Raw genomic sequence first — 23,381 nt, forward strand, 5'->3', positions numbered from 1 at the left:
GGGGGGGTACCCCTCACAACGCGGATGGGCTTGGGTTGCTCGAGTGGCCTCGATGGTCGAGGCCCACTCGACTTAAGAACCTGAGGAGCCTGCCCGCGGGGTCGGAGACCATCCCCAGCAGAACTTTTTGCAGATTTGGCGTGGGACATCTTTTTGGGGTGGGGGGGTGGAAGACAGACCTCTAGCACATTCTATGATAATTCTAGGAAAACGATAGATGGAACTTCCTCATGGGCTTTAGAGCCAGACCAGCGGTGGGGGAGTGGTGTTCTCCCGGTGTGCATGCTCCAGAAGCAGTTACGGATGCCAGGCCTTAGGGTCTCCCTGCTGCTCAGGCAGTGCCCCAGGGGTTAGGAGCCTGGACGGGGTCCCAAGTGAGGGCCTTGCCTAGATGGTTGAGAAGCATGGTAGATCCTTAAGGGCATTGCAAACTATGAGGGGAAAATGCTTCACAGCTGCCTTCCCCACAGATAGAGGGTTTGAGCCAGATGTGGAGAGCCCTTGTCAGAAGGCCTTGCCAGGTCTGACCTGGCAGGGGTCCAGAGCAGAGTTTTGAGCTTGGGAGCCCAGGACCTGTTCTCTGTCATCCCCAGTGTGTGCTAGAACAGAACTAAAGCAGCCCAGCCTCCTGTGTTCTGCCTGCCTTTGCAAAGGCCAGACCGCACTGAATAGCCTAGCTGTCTGCTGCTTGGCTCCAGTTCTGATGTCAGGAAATGAAGTCTCCCCTGCTGAGAGTCACCCTAGAAGGTGGTGGCAGGGTACCCCAGCCCTGCAGATGGCTGGGTCTTAGGAGAGAGCCCATCTCTGTATAGCTAACCCCTAGTTTGTGTGCATGTGTGGAAGCAGAATAAGCTAGTAAGTGAATTTTGGTTTTCTTGTAGTCCAGGCTGGCCTCAAACTCATGATTCTCCTACTACTTTCCCGGTGTTGAAGTTACAGGAGTGAACCGTTATTCCTGGCTTAGAAGCAGGAATTTCAAAGTCATCTCTTCCAGATTTTCTCATCTCAGGGGCTGTTGAGTAGACCCTTTGGTTCTTATACCCTTTGGCTCACCATCCTAGGATTGCAAGTCTAGGTGACCATGCAGGTTTAAAGGTGGTGCTCTTTCATGCCCCGTGCAGAGTGCATACCCCACATTTCCAAGAGGATCTGTTATGTTTGGGCCTGGGTGGGGGCTGGACCTTGCAGCTCATTCATTCCCTGCTAGCAGGCCTAGGTGGGTAGTATACCTCTTGTCCTGAAGGATGTCCCTGAACCCAAGGACTTGGTACCAGCTCTTCCAGAAGGAGCATTTACAAGCCCCTCCAGTCCAGTTGCTGGAGGTGGGCCTTGAGAGAACCTGTGGCCTCTGCCTTCTCTCACCTGGAGTCTGCTGGTGGTGGGGTGGGAAAGATGAACCAGGGGCCAGATTGCTGAGGGGCAAAGCTGTCAGGGAGAGATGGTGCCTTCAGTTGTGCAGCCTAGCTTCGAGTGTGGCTGTGTCTGGTGGGCATTGTGGCCTCTGAGCGCTCCTTCAGCCCTGACTGCCAGGGACCTCAGAGCCTGGCCGAGCAGATCACACATGTGCAATCTTGGCTAAGTCCTTGGAAACAAGTGAGCAGTGCGGGTGTCCAGGTCTGTGGCTCTTTCCTAGTCTGGGGTTGCTAAGGTTTTATGGAGCCTGAGACAAACCTGTCTGATGTGAAAGAACCAGATCAATAGAGTTGATAGCCAGACAAGCAGTATTGGAGCAGATTTGCATCAGGGACTTGGCTTTTGGTGGTCTTTCAGGCTCCTGAGTGCGTGTGCAGGGACAGGTCAGCTCTCATGCCTCTTGTTCACAGGTAGTAGTCCATAAGTTGCTTAGTGTGTTTTTCTGCCATGGCTGCTCACCTGGGCCTAGGTCACACTCACAGCCAGTTGTTGGCAGGCAGGAGGTTGAGATGCAGTTCATACATCCTGTCGGGATTGTTTTCAAGCCTGTCTGTGGCCTTCAGACAGGAGTGGTGTCAGAGAGAGAGAGACCAGTTCACCCCCTAAACCGTCTCCTGGCCCATCCGTGGAGGCTGGTAATGAAGCCTTGAACAGCCTCTGGCTTCCTGCTTATTTACTTTCATGTTGAGATTGGGTCCAAGGCCTGGCATGCTCCAACAACGAGCCACCTCCTGACCTTTAATTAAGTTTTCCATTCCGCATGAGGTGGAGGAAGCAGTAAGCTGTGGGGTGATGAAGGTGAGGGTGTGTGGCAGATGCTGGCATCGGTAGCTGTGATGTGATGCACAGCCACTCCCCTCGGGGATACGGGGCCTAGACTAGAGAAACTTGGAACAGCCCAGGTCCTTTGTGGAGCCAGCCACTGGGGAAAGAAAGGTGGGGTGTGTGAAAATGTTTAGCTGGCTTGAAGGCCTCTCACGTCTTAACCCATTCCTGCTGCAGGTGCTGGCTGGGCTCCTGCTCTGATCAGACTCAGCCCCTGGGCGCTGTCCCTCAGCTCTTTAGCTTAAGGCCAGCGCTTTCCCACTGGAGCTACAGCGTCACTTCTGGCTTTTTCCGCTTATGTGGTCCTGAGGAATCGAACTCAGGGCCTCGTGCATGCGAGGCAAACACCACCCCTGAGCCACCTTCCCAGCACCATCATTGCTCTGTTAATGACAAGCATTATAGCGATATGGTTATATGGTAATGATGTTTTGAACCTCTGGCTGCCTGGCCTGAGGATCCTTCTGGTGCCCTCTTCATCCCTGGGGCTTAGCCCCTTCTATGGGGACCCTGATGGATACGTGGGCCAAGCCACACCTGCTTCTAAGTGAAATGGGGAGATAGCAGAGGAAAGCAGGCTCCCATTCAGGTAACCCGAGGCTAGGCACGGGGGTGGGGGGGAGGACCTCAGCTCTGCAGAAGGGCAGCTCTGAATAATTCAGTGGGCCAAGGTGATATCCGTGCTGTGCCGGCACTGCCCACTCCAGATGGGCCCTGTGGATGGGTGGCCTTCCCTCCTGCAGCATGGTTGTGACCAGGTGTGACGGGCCAAATGGCGGAGATGGAATTTGATGGTTGTGGACATGAACCTGGAGGCACTATGGGGGTCTTTAACCACAACCCACTTTGACTGCATGCATGTCTGCATAGCACCCAGAATCCAGGGCCATATGCATGCCAGGCAAGTGGTATTTGAGAGGGTGAAGTGCTGAGAAGCGAGTACAGTCAAGTTGGACAGTGGCTCCAAGATGCCACCAACTGAAGTGGGCGTTCAGGGGTCGGCAGCTCTGGTGACAGCTTGAGGAGTGGAGTGTTAGTGTTTTAGTTGGAAATGGCCCGCGTCCCCTGCCCTTCCCCTGGGGAAGTTGGTCATCATCTCTGTCCCTCCCAACTCCCCAGGGAAAGGCTATGGGTCAAGGGCATGGTGCTGGTACAGGGATGGCCAGAGACAACAGGAGGCACCTGACCCCAGGGCTTTGGAGTAGGGAGGCCGCGCTCTGGTCCTGACATTCAGGAGGCTGAGACATGCTGGGAGCTGGAAGCCAGCCTGGGGCGACACAGGAGACCTTGTCACAAACAAAGTTCCTTTCCATTGCTTCCTAGGACAGCCTTGGGAAGCTGGGAACACCTTGGACTAATTCCTCCCCTCTCTCCCTATAGAAACTCGAAGGGTCTAAGTGCAAAGGGCAGCTGCTGATTTTTGGGGCAACCAACTGGGACTTGATCGGTCGGAAGGAAGTGCCTAAACAGCAAGGTATGCAGCTGGGCTCTGAAACAGCTTGTTTGGATGTTTTCTTGTGTCTGTGCCCAAGGCAGCCCTGGCACACGCCAGATAGGTGCTGTCAGTGTGCACAGGTGCATCGGAGGCTACGCGGCCGCTGGAGTGACTTGTGCCGGGTGCATTTCCATTAAGATGACACCACCCAGGCAGCTAGTTTCCTCAGACAGGCCCAGGCACCTCTCCTCCTCCTGTCACCACTTCCTCTACAAGGAGGCCGGGACTATGTGCTGCAGGCCGGGCGTCACTGAAGTCCATGTTGGTGCGGGAACTGGGCCAAGAGAATAACCAACCAATACTAGAGGGCACTGGCCAAGGGGGCCAGCCGCCCTGTGCAACCCCCCTCCCCCCCATGCAGACCTGATCTCTTTGCCGAGGCCCACGCCCCTCCAACAGAAGGCTGGCAGGTTGCCATGTTTTATGGCTTTTTGGTTTTCAGTTGGAGAGATGCCCGAAGTGCCTTCTAGTACCGCTTTACTGGGAGCAAATATTTGCACACTGCCGCACCCTTGTGCCTAGACACAGCCCCTGGAGGGTTGTGAGTCTGCTCAGGACCTGACTGCTGGCTGCTTCCCTGGAGCCAGATGCCTGCTTGGCGGGGCAGCCGGCTCTCAGGGACTGCTCCTGTCTGAGGCACAGCCCTGGTGCTGGGGCGGCTGGGGCCTGTCTGTGTGGAGTGCCCACCCACAGTTAGAGGCACACCGGGCAGAGCCGCAGCATGGGCCCTGTTGCCTGCTGCTCAGCAGATGTCCCTCTGCTCCCCTTGGGCTGCTGAGGGTCTACACGGTCCAGCAGCCGTGTAGTGGGTGCAGGGCAGACTTGGCCTTTGTCAAGCAAATTTTGCCCTTCCTGAGCTCACCTTGGAAGTGGCCTTCACTCCAGTTCCCCTTCCTGAAGTTTCTTCCTGTGCAGGTGGCATGTGTGATTTCACTGTTCTCAGACAGAGCTTGGGTAAACCCACCCTCCCCCATTGCCTGCCTCCCTCCCTCCCTCCCTCCCTCCCTCCCTCCCCAACACAGCCTGTTTTGCTTTCCTGACATGGTTTTGTTTGGCTTGGTTTTGGATTTTGTGCCAATAATGGAGCTTGAACTCAGGGATTTAAGTCCTTACTCTTGGCTTTTTGCTCATGGCTGGAGTTCTCCTACCTCCATTTATGACTTTCTGCTGGTTATTTGGAGATGAGACTCTGACAGATGAACTTTCCTGCCCAGGCTGGCTTCAAAAAAACCGTGATCCTCAGATCTCAGCCTCCTTAGTAGTTAGGATTGCAGGTGTGAGCCACCAGTGTCCTGTGTGTGTGTGTGTGATCACAGTTGGCTGTTAACTGACTTGGATCCCCAGGGGATACCTGGCTGTGCTCATGAGTTGAGTCTGTGCCAGCCCCTCCACAGGAAGAGGCACCTTGGCAAGGCAGCCCACGTCCCCATGAGCAGGCCGCAGCTCCTGCCCTGCCAGCTGGGCTGTGGACAGCAGAGCTTCCTCGTCAGGTTCTGCTGTCCCTGTATGGGGCGTTGTAGCAGCTGTGCCATTCCTGATGGCAGCCCCTGCTTTTTCTGTGACCCAGATATTGCCCTAGCTTCTCCTAGTTTGAGTAGCTGGCCCACAGCTTTTTTTGGGGGGTGGTCCGGTCGTGGGGCCTGAACTCTGGGCCTGGGCGCTGTCCCTAAGCTCTTCCGCTCAAGGCTAGCGCTCTACCACTTGAGCCACAGCGCCATTTCTGGCTTTTTTTTCTGCTTATATGGTGCTAAGGAATCGAACCCAGGGCCTCATGCATTAAAGGCAAGCGCTCTACCACTGAGCCACCTTCCCAGCACCCCCAGCTCTTTCTTAGTTTGCTGCACCTCCCACCTTATAGGAGAGGTGTGGCACAGACTTCCCTGAAGCTCTGATGGGCTCTACAGCCTGAGAAGGAGAGCAGGTGGCGCCCTCTACCTGGGCAGAGTGGGCATGACCGGCACCTCACAGGTGACAGATGGAGAACACAAGCTCTTGCATGCGTTCCTACGTGAGCCGCGGTGGCTGCCCTCTCACAACAGCCGCCACTGTGTACGAGTGCTCTGCAGAGCCCAGCATGGGACACGGCTGTGTGCAGTAGGGTGAAATGGGGCTGTGGAGGGAGAACTCAGCCGCTGGCAGATGTGCGCTCACCATGGGCCAGGCATCTGTGAGTCCTGGGCAAGGGACAGCAGGCCACCGCGTTGCTGCTTCTGGCAGGGATGGACACACTGGGAATTGGACATCCCAAAATCCAATACAGGCTTCCCCAGGAGTCTGAAGATAGGTTGGCTGAGATGCCTGAGAAGCGTGGGGGCGGGGGGACCTCTGGGTGCAGAGCAGGCCCAGGGTGGAGGCAGGAGTGCTGTGGGGAGCACGGGGAGCAGGGCTGGCAGGAGCCTGGGCTTGGGCCTGCACTTGTATGCTCCCTGAGGGCTCTGACTCGGCCAGGGCTCGGGCTGGGGCTGGCAGTGCCAGTGCAAAGGTGACCAGTGACCCTGGGGCTGCCAGCGCTCCTACGGCCCCTGCCTGTGGCCCTCAGCACAGAGCGGTGACTGTGCTGTGCGCTCGTGGCCACCAGGCTGGGCCGGTGTCCTCCCCGAGGGAAGTGCCCCGATAGCCATGGCGTGGCCGTGCGTCCTCCAGGCATCTGTTCACAAGGTGACTCACATTCTTGTCCCCGCAGCTGCGTACCGCAATCTCGGTCAGAACCTGTGGGGTCCCCACAGGTATGGGTGCCTGTCGGGGGTCCGCGTGCGGACCGTGGTCTCGGGTTCCTGCGCAGCGCACAGCCTCCTCATCACCACGGAAGGGAAGCTGTGGAGCTGGGGTAAGTACCCGCGCCTGCTGCGCCTCGTAGAGCGCGCTGAGAGCGTTCCCGGGCCTCCACCCCCTCTCCTTCCTACACGGAGGCCCCTCCCATCGGGCTGGCTTCCCTCCCACAGCCCTGGCGCTCTGTGGCTCACTGAGACCAGGGTCTGTTTCTCGGGCGCTCTCTCTCTCCCTTGGGGAAGAGAAGCCACCTTGGGGTGGCTCCTGTCCTGTGACTTCTGCTCTTCCTGCTCCGTGTGGGTCACAGGTGTTGACCGAGGCCCCTCCAGCTGGGTGTGTGGACTCTGCCCTCAGGGACTGGGCGCTGTTCCTAAAGGTTCTTTCTTTTCTTTTCTTTTTTTTTTTTGCTCAAGGCTAGCATTCTACCACTTGAGCCACAGCTCCACTCCTGCCATCTCAGTAGTTTAAGATAAGGAATTTCACAGATTTCCTGCTTAGGCTGGCTTCAAACCTGATCCTCAGATCTCGGCCTGGGGTAGCTGGGATTACAGGTGTTAACGATGGCACCTAGCCATTGACTGTTAGAGTCCATATGACTTCATTTTTATTTCTGTTTCTTGGAGCCTTTTTTTTTTTTTTTTTTGTGATTTCATGAGCTGTTGTACCAAAGTCCAAATACATTAACATCTGTTGTCTTTTCTGCACTCTGCTAATTTTGTGATTCTGTTTTTAACCAAAAAAAGAAGAAAAAATCCCCCAAACAAGTTATGTGTGGCCCAAATTTATATCCTTCGCGGGCTGTTGACATGCCACGCTTCCCCCCGGGTTGTTTCCTTCTGGCTGTCTTCGTGTGTGGCCCTCCCGTCACCTCCTGCTTGCAGTTATGTGAGTGCTCCCAACGGAAAATGGCCTTTTCTCTGATCTCTGCTGAGCTGCGTGGATGTCCAGGTTCTAGACAGGGCTCTGCTGTGTGGCAGAGGTCCCCGCGCCAGGGAACCCGGCATGCAGCGGTGTTTTGGGTCCAGGCACGTGTCATGGTCCACCGGTGGGGCTCTGGAATACCTGAGCACGAGCAGGAGAGAGGAGAATGCCTCTTGGGCCTTGCCACCCCCGTTGCTGAGCCAACAGGGTGACGGGTGCCCTGTGTTCTGCATGCTGTGCCTTTCCCAGAACATGGGCAGCGAGTGCTGGCCCTGGGGCCTGCTCCCAGTCTACACACCACCCCTGAGTGAGCTTCCTGTGTCAGTTGCCCACTCACCTCCAACTGGTGTTCAGCCTGGTGACTGTTCTCAAGGTTTCTCCTGTGGCAGGGAGAGTGCCCCCACCCCTGGCACAGAGGAGCTCTGGAAAGTTCCACGGGTCCTCCAGTGTGGCTTGCATGTGTGTTCTCTGGGAGGGCGTGGGGAGGCAGTGTCCAGATCCTTGTAGCCCAACCTGTCTTGAGCAGAATTTGGTTTTCCCAGAGGCCCTGGTATCGCCGAGGTCTTGGCACATCCTGGTCCCCTGGGTCCATCCTCGAGCCTCTGTGGGGCCGGGCTGCCGCCACGGCTCAGCTCAGAGCTGGGGACATCCAGGCAGGATCACGGGGCTTGGTTGTGTTGGCAGTTAGGAGTGGCAGATAGGAGGAAGGATGGAGGGGGCGGGGGGGCACTCAATGGTCTGGTGGGTGAAATGTGGGTGGGTGGCCACCAGTGCCCTGGAGAGGAGGAGTTGCAGGGACCACGCTGGCAGGCGCCGGAGCCAGTGCCGGCCACACAGGGGTGTTTCTTAGGGTTCCGGTCGTAGCACGGGTTGGGGTGCTCTTGGTTTCCCACCGCTGTGGAGGATGCCGGGGAGGGGGCTGGCAGGAGCTGGCCTCCTGGGGTTTGGAAGCTGCACACTGGGAACACAGGTGGTCTCTCTGAGAACACTCGTGAGCGGCCCCTCGGCCCCTCGTGGCTTGCAGGTCGCAATGAGAAGGGGCAGCTGGGCCACGGCGACACCAAGAGGGTGGAAGCTCCCAGACTCATCGAGGCCCTCAGCCAGGAGGTGATTGTGCTGGCGGCGTGCGGGCGCAACCACACCCTGGCACTGACTGGTAAGGAGGCGCGGCTCCCAGCTGGGGGGGGCAGAGTCCCGGAGTGGCTCCCTTCAGGGTGCCCTGGACAGCTTGGTGGCTTCTTGAGGGTGGTGAGGGCCTAAGAAGGCTCCCTAGGGCCTTGAATAGCCGCTAGTGCTCAAACCAATCGCCACCTCGCCGTTCTGCAGTGTGCTTTCCTGTGATTTGGGCGCCGCGACATTCCTTTCCCTTCTGTAACACTTTCCTCTCCTTCCAGAAACGGGCTCCGTGTTCGCTTTTGGGGAGAACAAGATGGGGCAGCTGGGCCTCGGCAACCAGACAGACGCCGTCCCCAGTCCTGCACAGGTAACGTCATCACGCGTACTGTGGTCAGGCCGACAGACATGTGGTTCCCTTCAAAGGAAAAGTGTGTGCAAGCTGGGTGCTAGTGGGTCACCCCTATAATCCTAGCTACTCAGGAGGCTAAGATCTGAGGATCGTGGTTCAAAGCCAGCCGGGGCAGGAAAGTGTGAGATGCTTTATCTCCAGTAAACCACCAGAAAATCAGAGGGGTACTGTGACTCAAGTGGGAGAGTGCTCTCCTTGAGCAAAAATAAAATTATAGATACAGCGCCCAGGACCAGAGTTCAAGCCCCATGACCGACAAAAGTGTGCAGAAGTCTGTCCTAGTCCAAAGAAAGTGTGTGTCGGAGGGTGTAAGTTCTGCACACACCTAGTGTTCACAGCCCTCTGTCAGATGCTTGGAACGTTAGAAGCATCTCTGGGTAACAGTCTCAGGAACTTGTGATTAGTTGGGAGGGGGTTGTCCCTGATGAGTGCACTCCTGGTGCTGGGTGGCAGGAAGACAAATGCCGACTCCTGGCTTAGGCAAGGGAGAGGGCCTGGGATTTCTTTCTGGGGCTGGAAGATTGGCAGTGCCCCTGCGTGGTGGCCATGTGCTGTGAGGCAGGGGGCTTGCTCCTCTACCCGGATCGTCTAGCTCACCTGCCCCAGCAGTTCTGTCCCTTCATCCTCCAGTCCCATGGGGGCTTTTCCAGGTCCTTACTGTTTTGTGCATCCTTTGCTGCCTTCTTTCTCCAGTTTCCCTATTTTCAACCCCTTCATGCTTTATTCCCCGTTCACACTATCAGTTAATGCCCTATGCCAAGCGGCTGTCATTGTACGAGAAGTGGCCCGTCCCAACTGCTGGGCGGGCCCACTACCTGGGCGCCAGTTCTGGAGTGAATGTCCTTCCCAGCTCATGTTCCCGCTGTGGACACCAGGATGTGTGGGGCCTGCTAGTGGGCTCCTTGGGGTCCAGAACCCCAGAGCAGGTGTTGCTTTTCTCAGACCTCTGCTCTGCCTGGAAGAGTCTCTTTGAGTTCTATGTTGTCCATGTCTGTCAATTCTCGGTAACCTCGTAATTGCTGCGTGCCATCACAGGGGAACAGGGAGACTCTTTATCAGTCTTTTAAAGAATGTTTGAAACTCTGCTGTCTCTTCTTTTCAGATAATGTACAACGGCCAGCCAATTACCAAGATGGCCTGTGGGGCTGAATTCAGTATGATAATGGACTGCAAAGGAAATCTCTATTCCTTCGGGTGCCCTGAGTTTGGCCAGCTGGGTATGGAAACGCCTTTAACGGCTCTGTAACCTTAACCGTATGTTTAGCAGTGTCGGGCTGCACACGTGTGTTAGGAATGCGGGTAATGGATCTCAGATAATGGCCTTTGTCCATTAGTGGGTCTCACAGTTAGCAGAACTGCATGTCCTCACCAGCTGGGCACAGTGCTCTCTCCTTGAGAGAGGGCTGGAGTCTGACAAAAGAGTCCTTTCTCTTGTTTGGAAATGCATTTATGTAAGGGTTTCAGAGAGGAAAAAGAAAAATAGGACCACCACCCATATCTAGATTCAGTTGTGCAAATTTGCCTTTGTTGAAAGAAAATACTGCAGGATGAAGGCTCTGAAATCCTGGCCTGGGCCCGTAGTTGAGAGCCCACTGGGGCTGAGGGTGTCCTGGGAAGAGGCGTGGTGGTCCCCTTCTTCCCCTGCCGCTGTGGACTCACAGCAGAAAAGAGGAACTCACAGAGTTCCTCTTCCCATCCAAACTTGCAAAGGCTTCCATTTTCTTTCCTCCCCCCTCACACAAGGGACAAGTCTCCTCCTGAGCAGGAGGTTGAGGCGTGGGCGCCCCCTGCCGGCTGCTGCCTCGTGCTCGGCCCCCGGGATCTGGGTTGCTGGGTCCCTGCGTCATTAGAAGTGCGCAGATGGCAAAGTATAAATAGAAGGCCGAGCAGCGCACCGGCCTTAGACTTCAAGAACAGTGACTTTGTGAAACTAAATATACCTCAAGTCAGAAATGAATAAGAAAGAACAACGCCTTACGCACATCCATGCTGGATGTCGGGAGCTGCGGACTGTAGGGTAACATGGGTTTCCTTGGCCATGGCCCTCGGGTGGTGCTCGGGACCCCTTCCCAGGCCCTGGAAGTGCGTGTCTGCTTTTTGCTGCGGGTACATCTCCCTGGGAGCCACACCAGCAGGTTACTTAGCAAGCAAGCACACGCTGCTTCAAGAAGAGGGTGCTGGGCAGGCAGGGTGCTGATGCTTACAGAGCCAATCCCGGTCTGCCAGTCACCAGTGGAGCACCGTGCACAGCTTTGCTCAGTTTGTATCTTGTAGGCTTGTTCGGGAAGCTGGCTTGGTTTCATCAATGGAATCTTACTCTTCACTCACAGCTTACTTAAAAACAGGCTTCCAGCTGGGTGCTGGTGGCTCCTGCTTACAATCCTAGCTTCTGGGGTGGCAATGGGTGGGGGGAGTGTAAAGGGGAAAGGGGGGGCAGGCTTGAGATCCTATTGATGGTTGAGAAATTAGAAGCAGCCTGGGCAGAAAAGTCCAAGAGACTTGGTCCCCAAAATAACCAGAAAAGGCTAGGCTAGAGGTGTGGCTCAAGTGACAGACCACCATCTGATCAGGCTACCTGAGTAATCATGAATCCTCAGTACTGGCAAAAAAAAAAGAATAGGTTTCCAATCCTGTGAACTCCTAACAGGTCCCTAGAAGGACCAGAATGGCTTAGAAGGCCAGCATTGCCCTCTGCCACTCGGCTGCATGAACTTGCTCTATCAGGCCAGGGATGTGAACAGGCTGTCGGAGTTTCTCGCTCTCCCAAGGAGCCAGAGCAGTTGTTGCCCCATACTCCGGGAAAAGCTGTAAAGGAGATGGGAGGAAAGATGACCGCCAACATATACATGCCTACCGCCCTCTGGAGACTGAGGAACCACGTCCCGTTCTGGGATGGCTGGACCCAGTATCCTCCGCTCACAGAAACCTTGTCAGCAGAAGAGTTTAATATGCCTCTGTTTACCCATTCATTTAGTTCATGAGTAACAGCACCATTCCCTTGTAGCCCTGAAAAGACGGGGCACTTGCAGCCCTCAGACTTGTAAATGGCAGGTGGGTGGACGTGGGAGGGAAGCACGTGTGGCGGCCTTGAGCTGGTGCCACGTGAGCCGCTCCTGAGACTCAGCAGCTCCAGCCAAGCCGGGAACCCCGCTGTGGTCTGCTTGTGTGCACAAGTAGTGTGCCCACACTTGGGGAGGCTCGGCGTGTGGGCAAGTGTCCAGGCTACTTGGCCTGGCAGAGTTGCAGCCAGCATGCTGGGCAGCACGCAAGCCCAGGGTCAGACCACTGGTCACTCACTGTACGGCACAGGGGGTGGCAGCTGCCGGAGCATGCGTGCGCCAGTCCACCTCCAGGACTGGACAGCCCGGGTCCTTCTGTGTGGCCCTTGACACAGTGCCTGCCGGTTTCTGATCATTCATAGAAACATCGGGATTGTGTGTTGTAGTTGTGTCTCCCCTTGGCCCTCGGGCTCTGAGCACCCAGGTGGGCACAGCCTGTGTGTCCTGGGTGTGTCCTGTGTTCCGTGCTTTGGTTAGTGCAAGTGCAGTCACAGTGAGACACGAGTTCACACTGTGTCCCTCCCTAAGTTAGATGCAGTTGTGCACGGGGGTGTCACCAGTGGACACTCTGGTGTGTGGGGGTCCTTGAAGATGTGGTTTTGTTGGTTTGAGACACAGCATTGCTGTGTGTCCCAGGCCGCCCCCGGACAGTGCTCCCTCAGCTGGACAGCAAGTGTGCACCACCACACCCGGCGGCTCTTTCTTTCTTGGATGCTTTTACTCCATTGAGTTCATTTTTTAACAGAATGACAGGGTTTCCCCCATACATTCATGTCAGGGCCCACTGGGCAGCTGGGCTCAGACGGGAGCTGGAGCGGCTGACGCAGTGGGCAGCCCGGGCTGCCACTGACGCCAGATCCGCTCCGCAGGACACAACTCGGATGGGAAGTTTATCGCCCGGGCGCAGCGGATAGAGTATGACTGCGAGCTGGTGCCCCGGCGGGTGGCCATCTTCATCGAGAAGACGAAGGACGGGCAGATCCTGCCCGTCCCCAACGTGGTGGTGCGGGACGTGGCCTGCGGCGCCAACCACACGGTGAGGTTCCCCTTCCTTGCTGTTCATGCTGCAGCACCCCACTGCGGCTCGGCTGGGGTCTGCTCCTGCGTGGGCACCCCACGTGCCGCTCAGCTGGGCTTGGCCAGAGCCCCTGAGCTGCCTCCCGTGCCAGCACCTGCCTCGTGACGTCCGCGCTGCCCCAGCTCGGAGGCAGGCAGCTTCCTGCCTCTGGCTGGCAACATGGCAACAGCGGTGTCTGTCTTGCACTCAGTGTGGGGTGGTTTCCTGAAGGGTCATCCTAGGAGAGCTGTGGTCAGTCTTTCCTGCCTCTGCTGGAGCGATGTCATGCAGACCAAGTGCACAGACCCCTAGCTCAGGCTCTCCTCTCTGGGGCCATGTCCCCAGTGCCTGGGGCCAGGAGCTCAGTTCCTGCCAGTCCAGAGCCGGGAAGGCCATTACCTCCGCTGGGGTCCCATGTCCTTTCAATATCTTCTCTGTAGCACAGGTGGGACCCATGTGTGCCCCACACTGAGCAACACCCTGGCCCTCCTCTCATCTGCTCCACACCAAAGACACCAAGGGAGAGCCGGGACCGCGGGCAGGGCTGCCTGGCTCATCCCCTGCACCTGTGGGCAGGCAGGGCCTTCCACTCTCCTGCCATGCGGGCAGTGCTGAGGGCAAACTAGCCCTGCCGTGCCCCTCCACCCCTGCCCCACGCAGGCATGGGTTCCTCTGCCCCCAGCCCCTCTCCCCGCTGGGAGCTGTGGGCGCCAGCCTGTGTCTCTCCCCGCAGCTGGTACTGGACTCACAGAAGCGCGTCTTCTCCTGGGGCTTCGGTGGCTATGGCCGGCTGGGCCACGCGGAGCAGAAGGACGAGATGGTGCCTCGCCTGGTGAAGTTGTTCGACTTCCCCGGGAGAGGGGCGTGCCAGATCTACGCCGGATACACCTGCTCGTTTGCCGTCAGCGAAGTGGGTCAGTGCCCCGTATGCAGAGCCCCCGTTTGGCCTTCATCCTCCGCAGACCACTGCCCATCCAGAGGCTGACCCCTGGCTCGCTGTGCTTGTGTCCTCCAGGCGGGCTGTTTTTCTGGGGGGCCACCAACACCTCCCGGGAGTCCACCATGTACCCGAAAGCAGTCCAGGACCTCTGCGGCTGGAGGATCCGGAGCCTGGCCTGCGGGTAGGCGGCAAGGCCCCTCCCTCCTCCGTTCCTTCCCTCCCTCCTGCTCTGTCCTGCACCAGGTCTGCGGGACAGTGGGTGTGGTGGGAGAAGCAGCTCCTTGGCCAGCACCTGGTGGTGGTTATTACAGTATGGGGCGGGGTGGGGGGTCCGGGGTGGCTCTGCTCTGTACCCCCTGGGAATCATGAGCTATCTCCTTGTCCCTCTGTGGCCTCCTCCCTTCCCGTTAGACCTCACTCCGGGGGCTTGGTCAAGGAGGTCTCCGAGCCCCGGCCCCTGTGGGGGGGGTTGTGTTGTCAGATGAACATGCCCTCAGTCCAGCCTCTGCTGCTGAAGGTGCTCCCAGGCTGGGGGAGGGGTGACGTGCTCTGCCCATTGCAGGAAGAGCAGCATCATCGTGGCAGCAGACGAGAGCACCATCAGCTGGGGTCCGTCACCGACCTTCGGGGAACTGGTGAGCCTGAGCCACTGGCTGGAGGCCAGGCCGGCCTCTGACCTCTGAAACAGGGAAGAAGAAAGAGGGTGGTGGGCTCCGTTCTGTGGACCTGGGGTCCCTTAGGTCTCAGGGCCAGTGCTGACGAAGACAGTCTTCACCATCCACTGTGCTGGGCTGGTGCCTTCCCACCGGGGATCTGTGAGGCTGTGCCATGGGGGGGGAGGGGGGGAATCACAACAAAGAGCTGGGATTACGAGCGTGAGGTACTGCACCCGGCCTGTTTTTCTAGTTGTAAACTCACAATTTCATGCAGTTAGAACCAGTGGCCCTTGCTTGCTTGTCCCCAGCCACATTTCCATTTCCCTCCTAGTGCTCAGTGGAGAGCTGAGTTCCTCACACCCCACTCCCGCCAGCCCTGTGTCTGCCTGCTGCGGGCACAGGCTTAGCTTCATCTCATTCTGGCAGTTTGACTGTTGATTGGCTGCTTCCCGCTCTGAGGGAGGCAAGGAGAGGGATTAGCCTGGCCCCTGACGCATCGCTGAGGTTGCTGGTCCGCGTGGTCCTTCCCAGCTGCCCTGTGTCTGTCACTTGTCCCTTATGAGACGGCTCAGTTGGAAACCCCGAAAGCAAAGAGAGACTAGGAGCCTAGCCTAGTTCCTTTGGCGTCTCAGAAGGGTGGATGGGCTTGAAATACAATTTTCCCTGTTACAAATGTGAACTTTGAAGCTGGAGGGAAGTGCTGGGCTTCCTGGGCAGCATCTCGAAGTAGAGACCTCTGGATGTAGACCACTGGTGTCCTACCGTCACGTGACTGCCCCTCGGTTTCCTGAGGTGGAGAGCACATGCTGGGGGACCCGTGTGCTCTCGGGCTCCCGCCTGGTGGGGTGCCTGGGAACGGCACAGTAGTCTTTGGGACTGTGCAGTTTGTGAGCACCCCTCCGCTTGCCTTACCAGGGCTACGGGGACCATAAGCCCAAGTCTTCCACGGCAGCCCAGGAGGTGAAGACTCTGGACGGCATCTTCTCAGAGCAGGTGACTTGTCGTGAGCGTCCTGTTGGGTGCCCTCTCCTGACCCGCTGTCCTGTCGCCATGCTAGCAGGCGCTGGCTTCAGCCATTGGCGGGAGAGCTGTCCCTGCCCTGGCCTTGTCTTGCGCTGACCCCAGGAAGCGCACTGCTGGGTGGACCTGGGCCGGGTGGGTCAGCTGCAGGTCCCCATTTCTGGCTGGAGGGGTTCCGATCAGTTGACGCCAGCAAGGCGTCCCCAGGGGTCCTCTGCCGTCCTGGGGGACCCGTGTGCCTGAGTGCTTCCTGCACTCTCTGTGACCCGGTGTGTCCTCACAGGTGGCCATGGGCTACTCGCACTCCTTGGTGATCGCACGGGACGAGAGTGAGACTGAGAAGGAGAAGCTCAAGAGGCTGCCGGAGTACAACCCGCGCACCCTCTGAGGGCGCCCCCTCGCCGCAGCTCATTCCAAGTGCACTGGGACCGGAAGTCCAACCGGGTTTAGGAAGCAGACGTTGACCGAAGGTGCATTTTGTTAAGACTCCCCAAGGTTCTGTTTTCTACGTGATTCAACGTCAACTACCTTTTTCTGTATGCTTTCCAAAGTGGTTTTTTCCCCCCTCAATGTTTAATTAAAATATTTGCTCATAGTTGACTTACCATTCCTACATACGAGGCAGAGACTTTGAGCAGTTGAAGTTTTTTAAGTGGCATTTCTTTTCTCCCTCACCTAAATCTGCTCGCCCCCACCTCCCATTCCAGCTGTAAGTAGCATTGTGATCTGAAGGGGCCACGCAGGACAGGAGAGGCTGGCCCTGGTGGCCGGTCCCCTCCGCAGCCACGTGCGTGCTGTGGAGCACCCGGGTCTCCTGCCTGCTCTCCCTCAGCCGGGACCCGCCCGCGCTGTCCCAGCCTCCTTCCCTGGCTGCTTGTGCACCCCACCGCCTCTGGTCTCAAAGTCAGCACTGTCCTGTCCCCCCTGGTGGGGGCGCTGAGGTTCGTTTGTGACCATTTTTATCAACTTCAGCTGTAAGATAAGTCCAGATGAGAATCAGGTGATTGGGGGAGGTGGGGGCAGCGGTGGGGAACATTTGTATCTGGGAAGGGGGGTTCTGGCTTTGTGGCTATCTGTCAAGTCCCTGCCTGGCCACCAGCGGGAGCTCCTTAGAGATGGACCAGCCAGCTGCCAGTGCTCCGGCCGCCTGCCGCAGACCAGCCTGTTGCCTCTGTCCCCACTGCCTCCGGTGCAGCCTGCCTGGGACCCCTGCCCTGCGCTCTCCATGTTTGGGGCTCCAGAAGAAGTGCCCTGCTCTGTGGCTGAGACTGCCGCCTGCATCCCTGACCCGTGTCCTGCCCAAGCCGGGCCCCCAGACGGTGCGGCGTGAGTGACGAGGTGCCTTCCCCAGAACCCGAGCAAGGCGGCAGCGCGGCTGGGCTCTGGGTTCCCGGGGCTCTGGACTGGTTTGGGTGCTTTAAGTAGATTTTAGTACCGTGGTGCTTCTGGGGCCGGGGGTGGGGGAAGGCAGGGCCTAGTGTGAGACTGGGGGGTAGGAACATGACATACTGGTTTTCAGCATTTGTTTTTGCTTTGCTATTGTTTCCACTTGTCATTGTCTCGAAGTTAAAATGCCAAAAATGATCTGTCTGGTGGATTGCTTTTCTCCTGCCCTCCTGCCCATCACTCCATAGTGGCTTTTGTCCTGCTGGGCATGACAGTACCGCCAGTCCCATGGCCTCCTGTCTTACATGGGATGTGAGGCTTGCATTCACGCCGTCCCTGCCCCACCTGCACTGCTAGCAGCACGGGGCGTGGACAGCACAGGGCGTGGGCTTCCGCAGCTCAGCTTCTGTGAAACTGACCTCTGTCCAGGCTGCCCCCACCACACTGAAGCCTCAAGTGTGCAGGACCCGGGCTCTCCCCACGCAGCAGCTGCACCCTGGAGGTCACCTCCAGCTCGGGTCACAGTCCAGGAGCTGCCCTGGGCTGAGGGGGCTCGGGTCTGGGGGACACAACTAAATCCAACAGTCCAGCAGTCACTGGCCGGTCCGGCGCCCTCCTCTGTACCCCACCCCCAGGCATAGAGATGTAACATGATTTCCACGTGGAGAAAATGCTTGAGAATAGGAGTTGGGGTTCCCACACCCCCAGAGGACCCCCTGGGAATGTGCTCTCTGGGTCTGGAAAGGAGGGTCTTGGGAAGAGCGGAGGGTGAAGGGGAATGAAAACGGCGCTGGGATTTGGCTGAAGGTGCCTGGTTTAGTGTTGTTAATTGTCTTATTTTTTTTATATATATATTTCTTGGAGTAAACATTTTAAATAAACTGCATCATTGTTTGGGCTTTGGCATTTCTTTTCAGTCAGAAAAACAAGCCTGTATGGCAGCCCCGTTTCTCTCAGCCTGCCCCATAAGACAGCTCCCACAGCAGGGAGTGTTGGAAAGCCCTCGGGGAGCTTTGGCCCCCAACTCCGCCCCTTGAAATCCTTGGACTGAGAGGGGTAAGGAGATGGGGTCAGTTCCTTGGTGGCCCCTTGAGTTGGGGGTCTGAACTCGTTTTGGAGGGTGGGTGCCACCTGCCCGTTGGGTCACCGAGGCATAGAGTGTGGCGGGTACAGCCACGCACAGAAGCATGCTCATGGTCTCCTCTGGGCCTTCTGCAGAGTGGGTGTGGCTCATGACGGAGTTCCAGGCCCCCTGGAAGGTGGGCCGCTGAGGGTGTAGTGGTGGTGGTATAAACTGGTCTTCTGTATGGTAGGGGGTTGACAGCCACACCCTGAGCCCCATGAGTGGTTATGAATGCTGTGAGCCAGCAGTGTTAAAGACACCCCCAAACTGAGGCAGGAGCATCTATCCCAGGCTGCAGCTTCTGTGTGACCAGCTTCTCGCCAGGGGGCGCCAAGAGACCAGGTTGGTGCCGAGAGAGCTAACACCTAGCCAGCCTGGAAAAGGAAGCAGTCCTCTGGAGCCAGGTCCTGGGGTCTGTCGTGGGGACTGCTGGGCCCTCAGGCCATGCTTCCTTATACATCAACAGTCCTGAGGTGCTGTTCTGAGAGGATGTAGACCAGAACCAGCCCTGGCTGCAGTGACTCTGGGAGCTCCTGCTGAAAAGCTCAGCCACCCCCTGGCTCAGAAGCACCCAGCCAGCATGCAGGGAGCCCACCCCTTCTGGGATGGGGCAGGTGCCGCCTTGGGCCCCTCCCTGCAGGAGCTGCCTCAGCTCTGTGGAGACCCAGAGCCTCTAGCTCTGCCTTCAAGAGCTGCCTGCCTGGGCCTAGTCCAGCAGGCAATGCTGGCAGCTCTTGGCAGTGCCCTGCTGTACATTGTGTGTGGCCAGCAGAGTTGGCCAGTGCCTGTCAGCGGCTCCTCTGGCCCCAGAAGAGGGGTTGGCAGGCCAGCAGTCTTGCCCTGTCCCTGGCACCCGTGAAGCTACCCCGCCCACCCCCCACCTTGGGACCGTGAGGACTTGGATGTGCCTGCTGTCAGCAGACAGGACAGCCCGTGTGCACTTGGCACTTGGGGTGCAAATTTGGCCTTTGCAGCCTGGCCTGTGCTGGAGGCACTGGGAAGGGGGCGTGGCATGCGTGCTGACATTTTCATGGGTGTATATGGGGGGTTGAGTCCCAGTGCCGCCCATATGCCCCCTTTCTCCATCCCCGGGTGTCCCCACAGAGGGCCGGGGAGACAGGTGGGTGCATCAGAAGTCAGCAATGCTCTTCTGCCCCAGAGGTGCTGTCTCCAGCTTTTGGAATAAGAACCGCTGGGCGGGCCTGCCCAGGCCTTGTCAGTGGCTGGAGTAAAAACATCCAGAGGGGCTGGGAAGGTGGCTCAGTGGTAGAGTGCTTGCCTTGCATGCCTGAGGCCCTGGATTCGATTCCTCAGCACCACATAAGCAAAAACAAAAAAGCCGGAAGTGGTGCTGTGGCTCAAGTGGTAGAGCGCTAGCCTTGAGCTGAAGAGCTGAGGGACAGCGCCCAGGCCCAGAGTTCAGGCCCCACCACCAGACCCCCCCCCCAAAAAAAAAACATCCAGAGCCCTCATGTGGCAGGTGCAGTGGACAGCTCTTCACTCAGGATGGGCAGGGTGCAGAGGGGTCCCTGGCCTTGGCAGGTAGGGGGTACACAAGTGAGCAGGGCTGGCTTCCTGGAGCCCTCACCCGCAGCCTGAGCCTGGGGTGGCTGAGTTGTTAACAGGAGCAGGAGATCCACGTGTATGGTTGTTGGTGTCCAGTTAACAGCACCCATAACTGCGCAGGCCATGAAGACTCCAACCAGCTGCCCTGGGTGTTTGCTAATAGGCCAAGACCACAGGCCTGAAAGTAGTGAAAGGCTAGGCCTGTTCAGGTCTTTCTACCACTTGAGCCACAGCACCACTTCTGGCCTTTTTTTCTGCTTATGTGGTGCTGAGGAATCGAGCCCAGGGCCCTATGCATGCAAGGCAAGCGCTCTACCATTGAGCCACCTTCCCAGCCCCTGTTCAGGTCTTGTGTGGAACTTTTGAATGGCGTGGAGGACACACCTGAGATGCCTGAGCAAACAAAGGCCAGTCCACCAGAGCCAGGCTGTCAAGGATCTTAGGGAGTGGCCCCAGGCCCAGCCATCTCAGTCCCGCTAGTTTGATAGAGACATTGAAACGGCAGCTGGCCTGGGCCTATATGCCCCACAGCCTCTGGCCAAACCTGAGGTCCCCTTCTGCAGGCCTGGACCATGTGGCAGGGGCAGCCTGCACTTCGAGGCCTTGAAACTCAAGGGAACTCGGGGCAGGGAGTCCTTGCAGAGCTGCCTGCTAGGTAATTGGCGACAGCCCAGAAAGGGGGGAGGGGGGACCATTACCTCTCATAGCAGCAGCAAAGGACAGCGAAACCCTGCCTGCCACCCTTGACGCCAGCACAGGCCTGCCACAGGCTCGACGGCATCCTGGAGTTGCAGAGCAGGAACTCAGGGCTGACAGCTCATCTCCCCCCTTTCCGTCCTGGTACTGGACCCTGGCTGTCACTTCTGGAGCGCCACACTGTGGGCCAAGCAAAGGCCAGCCCAGGCCTGACTAGCTTTACCTTGTCCCTCTAAGGAGACTACGTTCTCTACCTGCTGAGGCCAGCCCCTCATCTCCAGGCCCCACGGGGAACCTCTACACCAGCCTGGAGCCTGGACCCAGCATGGCTGAGTGCTCGAACTGGGAGGCAGCAATCCTGCTACTTCCCACTGTAGAAGAGGAGAGCTAGGGATGTAGCCGCGCTCTTCACCACCACCCCCTCCCTGCCACCCCACCAATCAGGAGCAGGGGCACTTTGCCCCCAGTCAGCCCTCCTTCGGAGCAAGGAGGTTGCCACAAGATGCTTTCAGAAAGGCTGGAGCTTTATTTCCTCTTTAGCTTCCCTTGCCCTCCAGGGGGTTCATGCTGGTGGTAATGGCCACTCTACTGGATCTCAAGGATGGGTAAACCAGGCAGGAAGGGGGTATATTGGCCTTGACTCTCCAGGGTCCCCACTGGACCAGGAAGCCTGCAGCTGGGGTCTATTGTCAGGCCCCTCATTGTGCAGCAGGGCCTCAGGTCCAAGGAAGGCCTGGGGCTAAGGCATCACCTTCCACCACTTGAAGGCAAAGGGCACCCGGCGGATGTTGGCACAGGAGCAGAAGTCTCCGACGTCAGTTAGGTAGCAGTCAAAGTCATCGATGAAGGTGCACTGGAGGCCCAGGGGCTCTAGCAAGTGGCAGACCTTTTCTTCCAGGCAGCAGATACCCTTGATTTGGGGCCCAAAGGGCTTGGGGATCCCCAGATTGTTGCCCATCACGATCATCTGCAGCTGTTAGAAAGAGGGAGCAAGGACTAGTTGAGGATGGAAAAAAGATGCCTTTTCCTCCAAGTACATCGTGCCATGGGCTAGGTGAGGGAGAGCAAGCTCAGAACACTAGTCACTAGCCCCCTCCCATGCAGACATCACTAATGGATCTCAGTGAGGCACCACTATCAAGGCCTGTGCCAATGCAGACATTACTAATCCATTTACGTGAACTTCCACATTTTCAGTACCTCTAATATTTCTCAATTGCAAAACCCAAATTCTGTGTGGCCAGCATTTGGCCTTGCTGTTTTACTTATTCCTTCTTCTGTATCTGTTATTCTGGCCCCATAGTTTTAGCTTTGCCATATTCCTATGTGCTGAACATCTTCCATTCCTCTACCCTTGTAATATCAACCCTTTTTTCTTTTGGTTGTGGGCTTAAACTCAGGACCTGGGCATTATCCCTGAGCTCTTTTGCTCAAGGCTAGCACTCTACCACTTTGAGCCACAGTGCCACTTCTGGGTTTTGAGTGGTTAATTGGCGAGAAGATTCTCAAGGGGACTTTTCTTCCCTGGCTGACTTCAAACAGTGATCCTCAAATCTCAGCCTCCAGAATAGCTAGGATTACAGGTGTGAGCCTCTAGTGCCCCGCCCTATTTTTGTCAATAGGAGATTTGAACTTAAGGTGTGTTACCATGAGCCACACCCTCAGTCTTATTTCATTTTAGGCAGGGTTTTGCATTATTTTTTGGCCTGGGGCCGACCTGTACCAAGATCCTATCTGTCTCCACTGTAGCAGGACTGACAGGCATAGGCTACCTCACTGAACTTGCTGGTGGAGATGGAGTCTTGCTAACTTTCTGCCCAGGGTTGGCCTGGTTGAACTACAGACTACCCAATCTTCATGTCCCAAGTAGCTGGGATTACAGGCGGAAGCCACTAGGCCCCATTCCTATCTATAACTCTTCCTCAGAGCTGGCTTGCCAACCAATGGTTCCCAACGGCTCCCAGGGGCACTTGCATGGTGCTGGGTGAGGGTGGAGCCTGGGTATCCAGGGCCCAGAGGAGCTCAGGTGTTTAAAGCATCTATGCAGATGTCTCAGATTTCAGACCTAAGTGACAGGTCACAGGTGCAGGAGAGGGACAGATACAAACCACTGTTGGCAGAGGGGCCCCTCCATTCATCCTCACTAAATAATGTTATTTCCATGCACCAGACATTGCTGTTCTGGACTCTAGGGACAGAACAGAAGACCCTGTCCTTAAGAAACTTCCTTGAGGACCGCCAACATCTTGCTTCTCATCAGTGAAGGAATCCTCCACGAACCCTCAGGCTGCTGATGAGCGAGGCTGGGCTAAGCAAGAGCCCAGAAGTACTTGGCCTGGATAGAGCCTGGCCCAAGGCCTGCAAGCCCAGCCCTCCATTCCTGGGGTCACTTCCCATCCTAAGAGCAAAAAGACCCTCATCCCATTTCCTCTGCCGTGCCCTGACCCCCGATCCAGCCCTCCCCAGCTAGCGATGCCCCAAGGCCCTCACCAAGTCAGGGAAGTAGGGCTTGGCGAAGAGTTTGGTGGTCTGCTGGTCTGAGGGGATGTTGGTGAGCTTCTCCAGGTAGAAGAGCTGGGGGATGTCGATGATGTCCTTCTCCACCAGGCCCAGCTCTCTCTTCAGGAGAATACGGTTCAGATAGATGCATTTCTGGGGGGACACACCAAGTATCAGAAATGGGAAGCCTCCTTCTGTTCTGTGCCTGGAGCCATGGCAGGTGGGGGGGAGAAGAGGAGGGAAGGAGGGGGAGAGACACAGAGACACACACACACAGAGACACACACACACAGAGACACACACACACAGAGACACACACACACAGAGACACACACACACACACACACAGACACACACACACACAGACACACACACACACAGACACACACACACAGACACACACACACACAGACACACACACAGACACACAC

At 57.1% G+C, this 23,381-nt stretch overlaps 2 protein-coding genes across 2 annotated transcripts in view; one reads left to right on the top strand and one right to left on the bottom strand.

Moving 5' to 3' along the window:
* The window catches only part of Rcc2 (regulator of chromosome condensation 2), a 36,386-nt gene extending 18,426 nt beyond the window's left edge, over nucleotides 1–17,960 (top strand). Inside the window, exons 6-16 of the mRNA XM_013032708.1 lie at nucleotides 3,619–3,712; nucleotides 6,417–6,560; nucleotides 8,448–8,579; nucleotides 8,818–8,906; nucleotides 10,051–10,165; nucleotides 12,877–13,043; nucleotides 13,798–13,978; nucleotides 14,080–14,185; nucleotides 14,567–14,639; nucleotides 15,576–15,653; nucleotides 15,964–17,960. Coding sequence (XP_012888162.1) covers nucleotides 3,619–3,712; nucleotides 6,417–6,560; nucleotides 8,448–8,579; nucleotides 8,818–8,906; nucleotides 10,051–10,165; nucleotides 12,877–13,043; nucleotides 13,798–13,978; nucleotides 14,080–14,185; nucleotides 14,567–14,639; nucleotides 15,576–15,653; nucleotides 15,964–16,068 — 1,284 coding nt within the window. The 3' untranslated portion in view covers nucleotides 16,069–17,960. The remainder of the gene's footprint in view (nucleotides 1–3,618; nucleotides 3,713–6,416; nucleotides 6,561–8,447; nucleotides 8,580–8,817; nucleotides 8,907–10,050; nucleotides 10,166–12,876; nucleotides 13,044–13,797; nucleotides 13,979–14,079; nucleotides 14,186–14,566; nucleotides 14,640–15,575; nucleotides 15,654–15,963) is intronic.
* A 3,230-nt stretch (nucleotides 17,961–21,190) lies between these two features.
* Padi6 (peptidyl arginine deiminase, type VI) overlaps nucleotides 21,191–23,381 on the bottom strand; it is a 22,179-nt gene continuing 19,988 nt past the window's right edge. The window contains exons 15-16 of the mRNA XM_013033673.1: nucleotides 22,942–23,103; nucleotides 21,191–21,424 (exon numbers count right to left, since the gene is read on the bottom strand). Of these exons, the coding sequence (XP_012889127.1) occupies nucleotides 21,191–21,424; nucleotides 22,942–23,103 (396 nt within the window). The remainder of the gene's footprint in view (nucleotides 21,425–22,941; nucleotides 23,104–23,381) is intronic.

The sequence above is a fragment of the Dipodomys ordii genome, unplaced genomic scaffold (genome assembly GCF_000151885.1).
Source record: "Dipodomys ordii isolate 6190 unplaced genomic scaffold, Dord_2.0 Scaffold6, whole genome shotgun sequence".
Lineage (NCBI taxonomy): Eukaryota > Metazoa > Chordata > Mammalia > Rodentia > Heteromyidae > Dipodomys > Dipodomys ordii.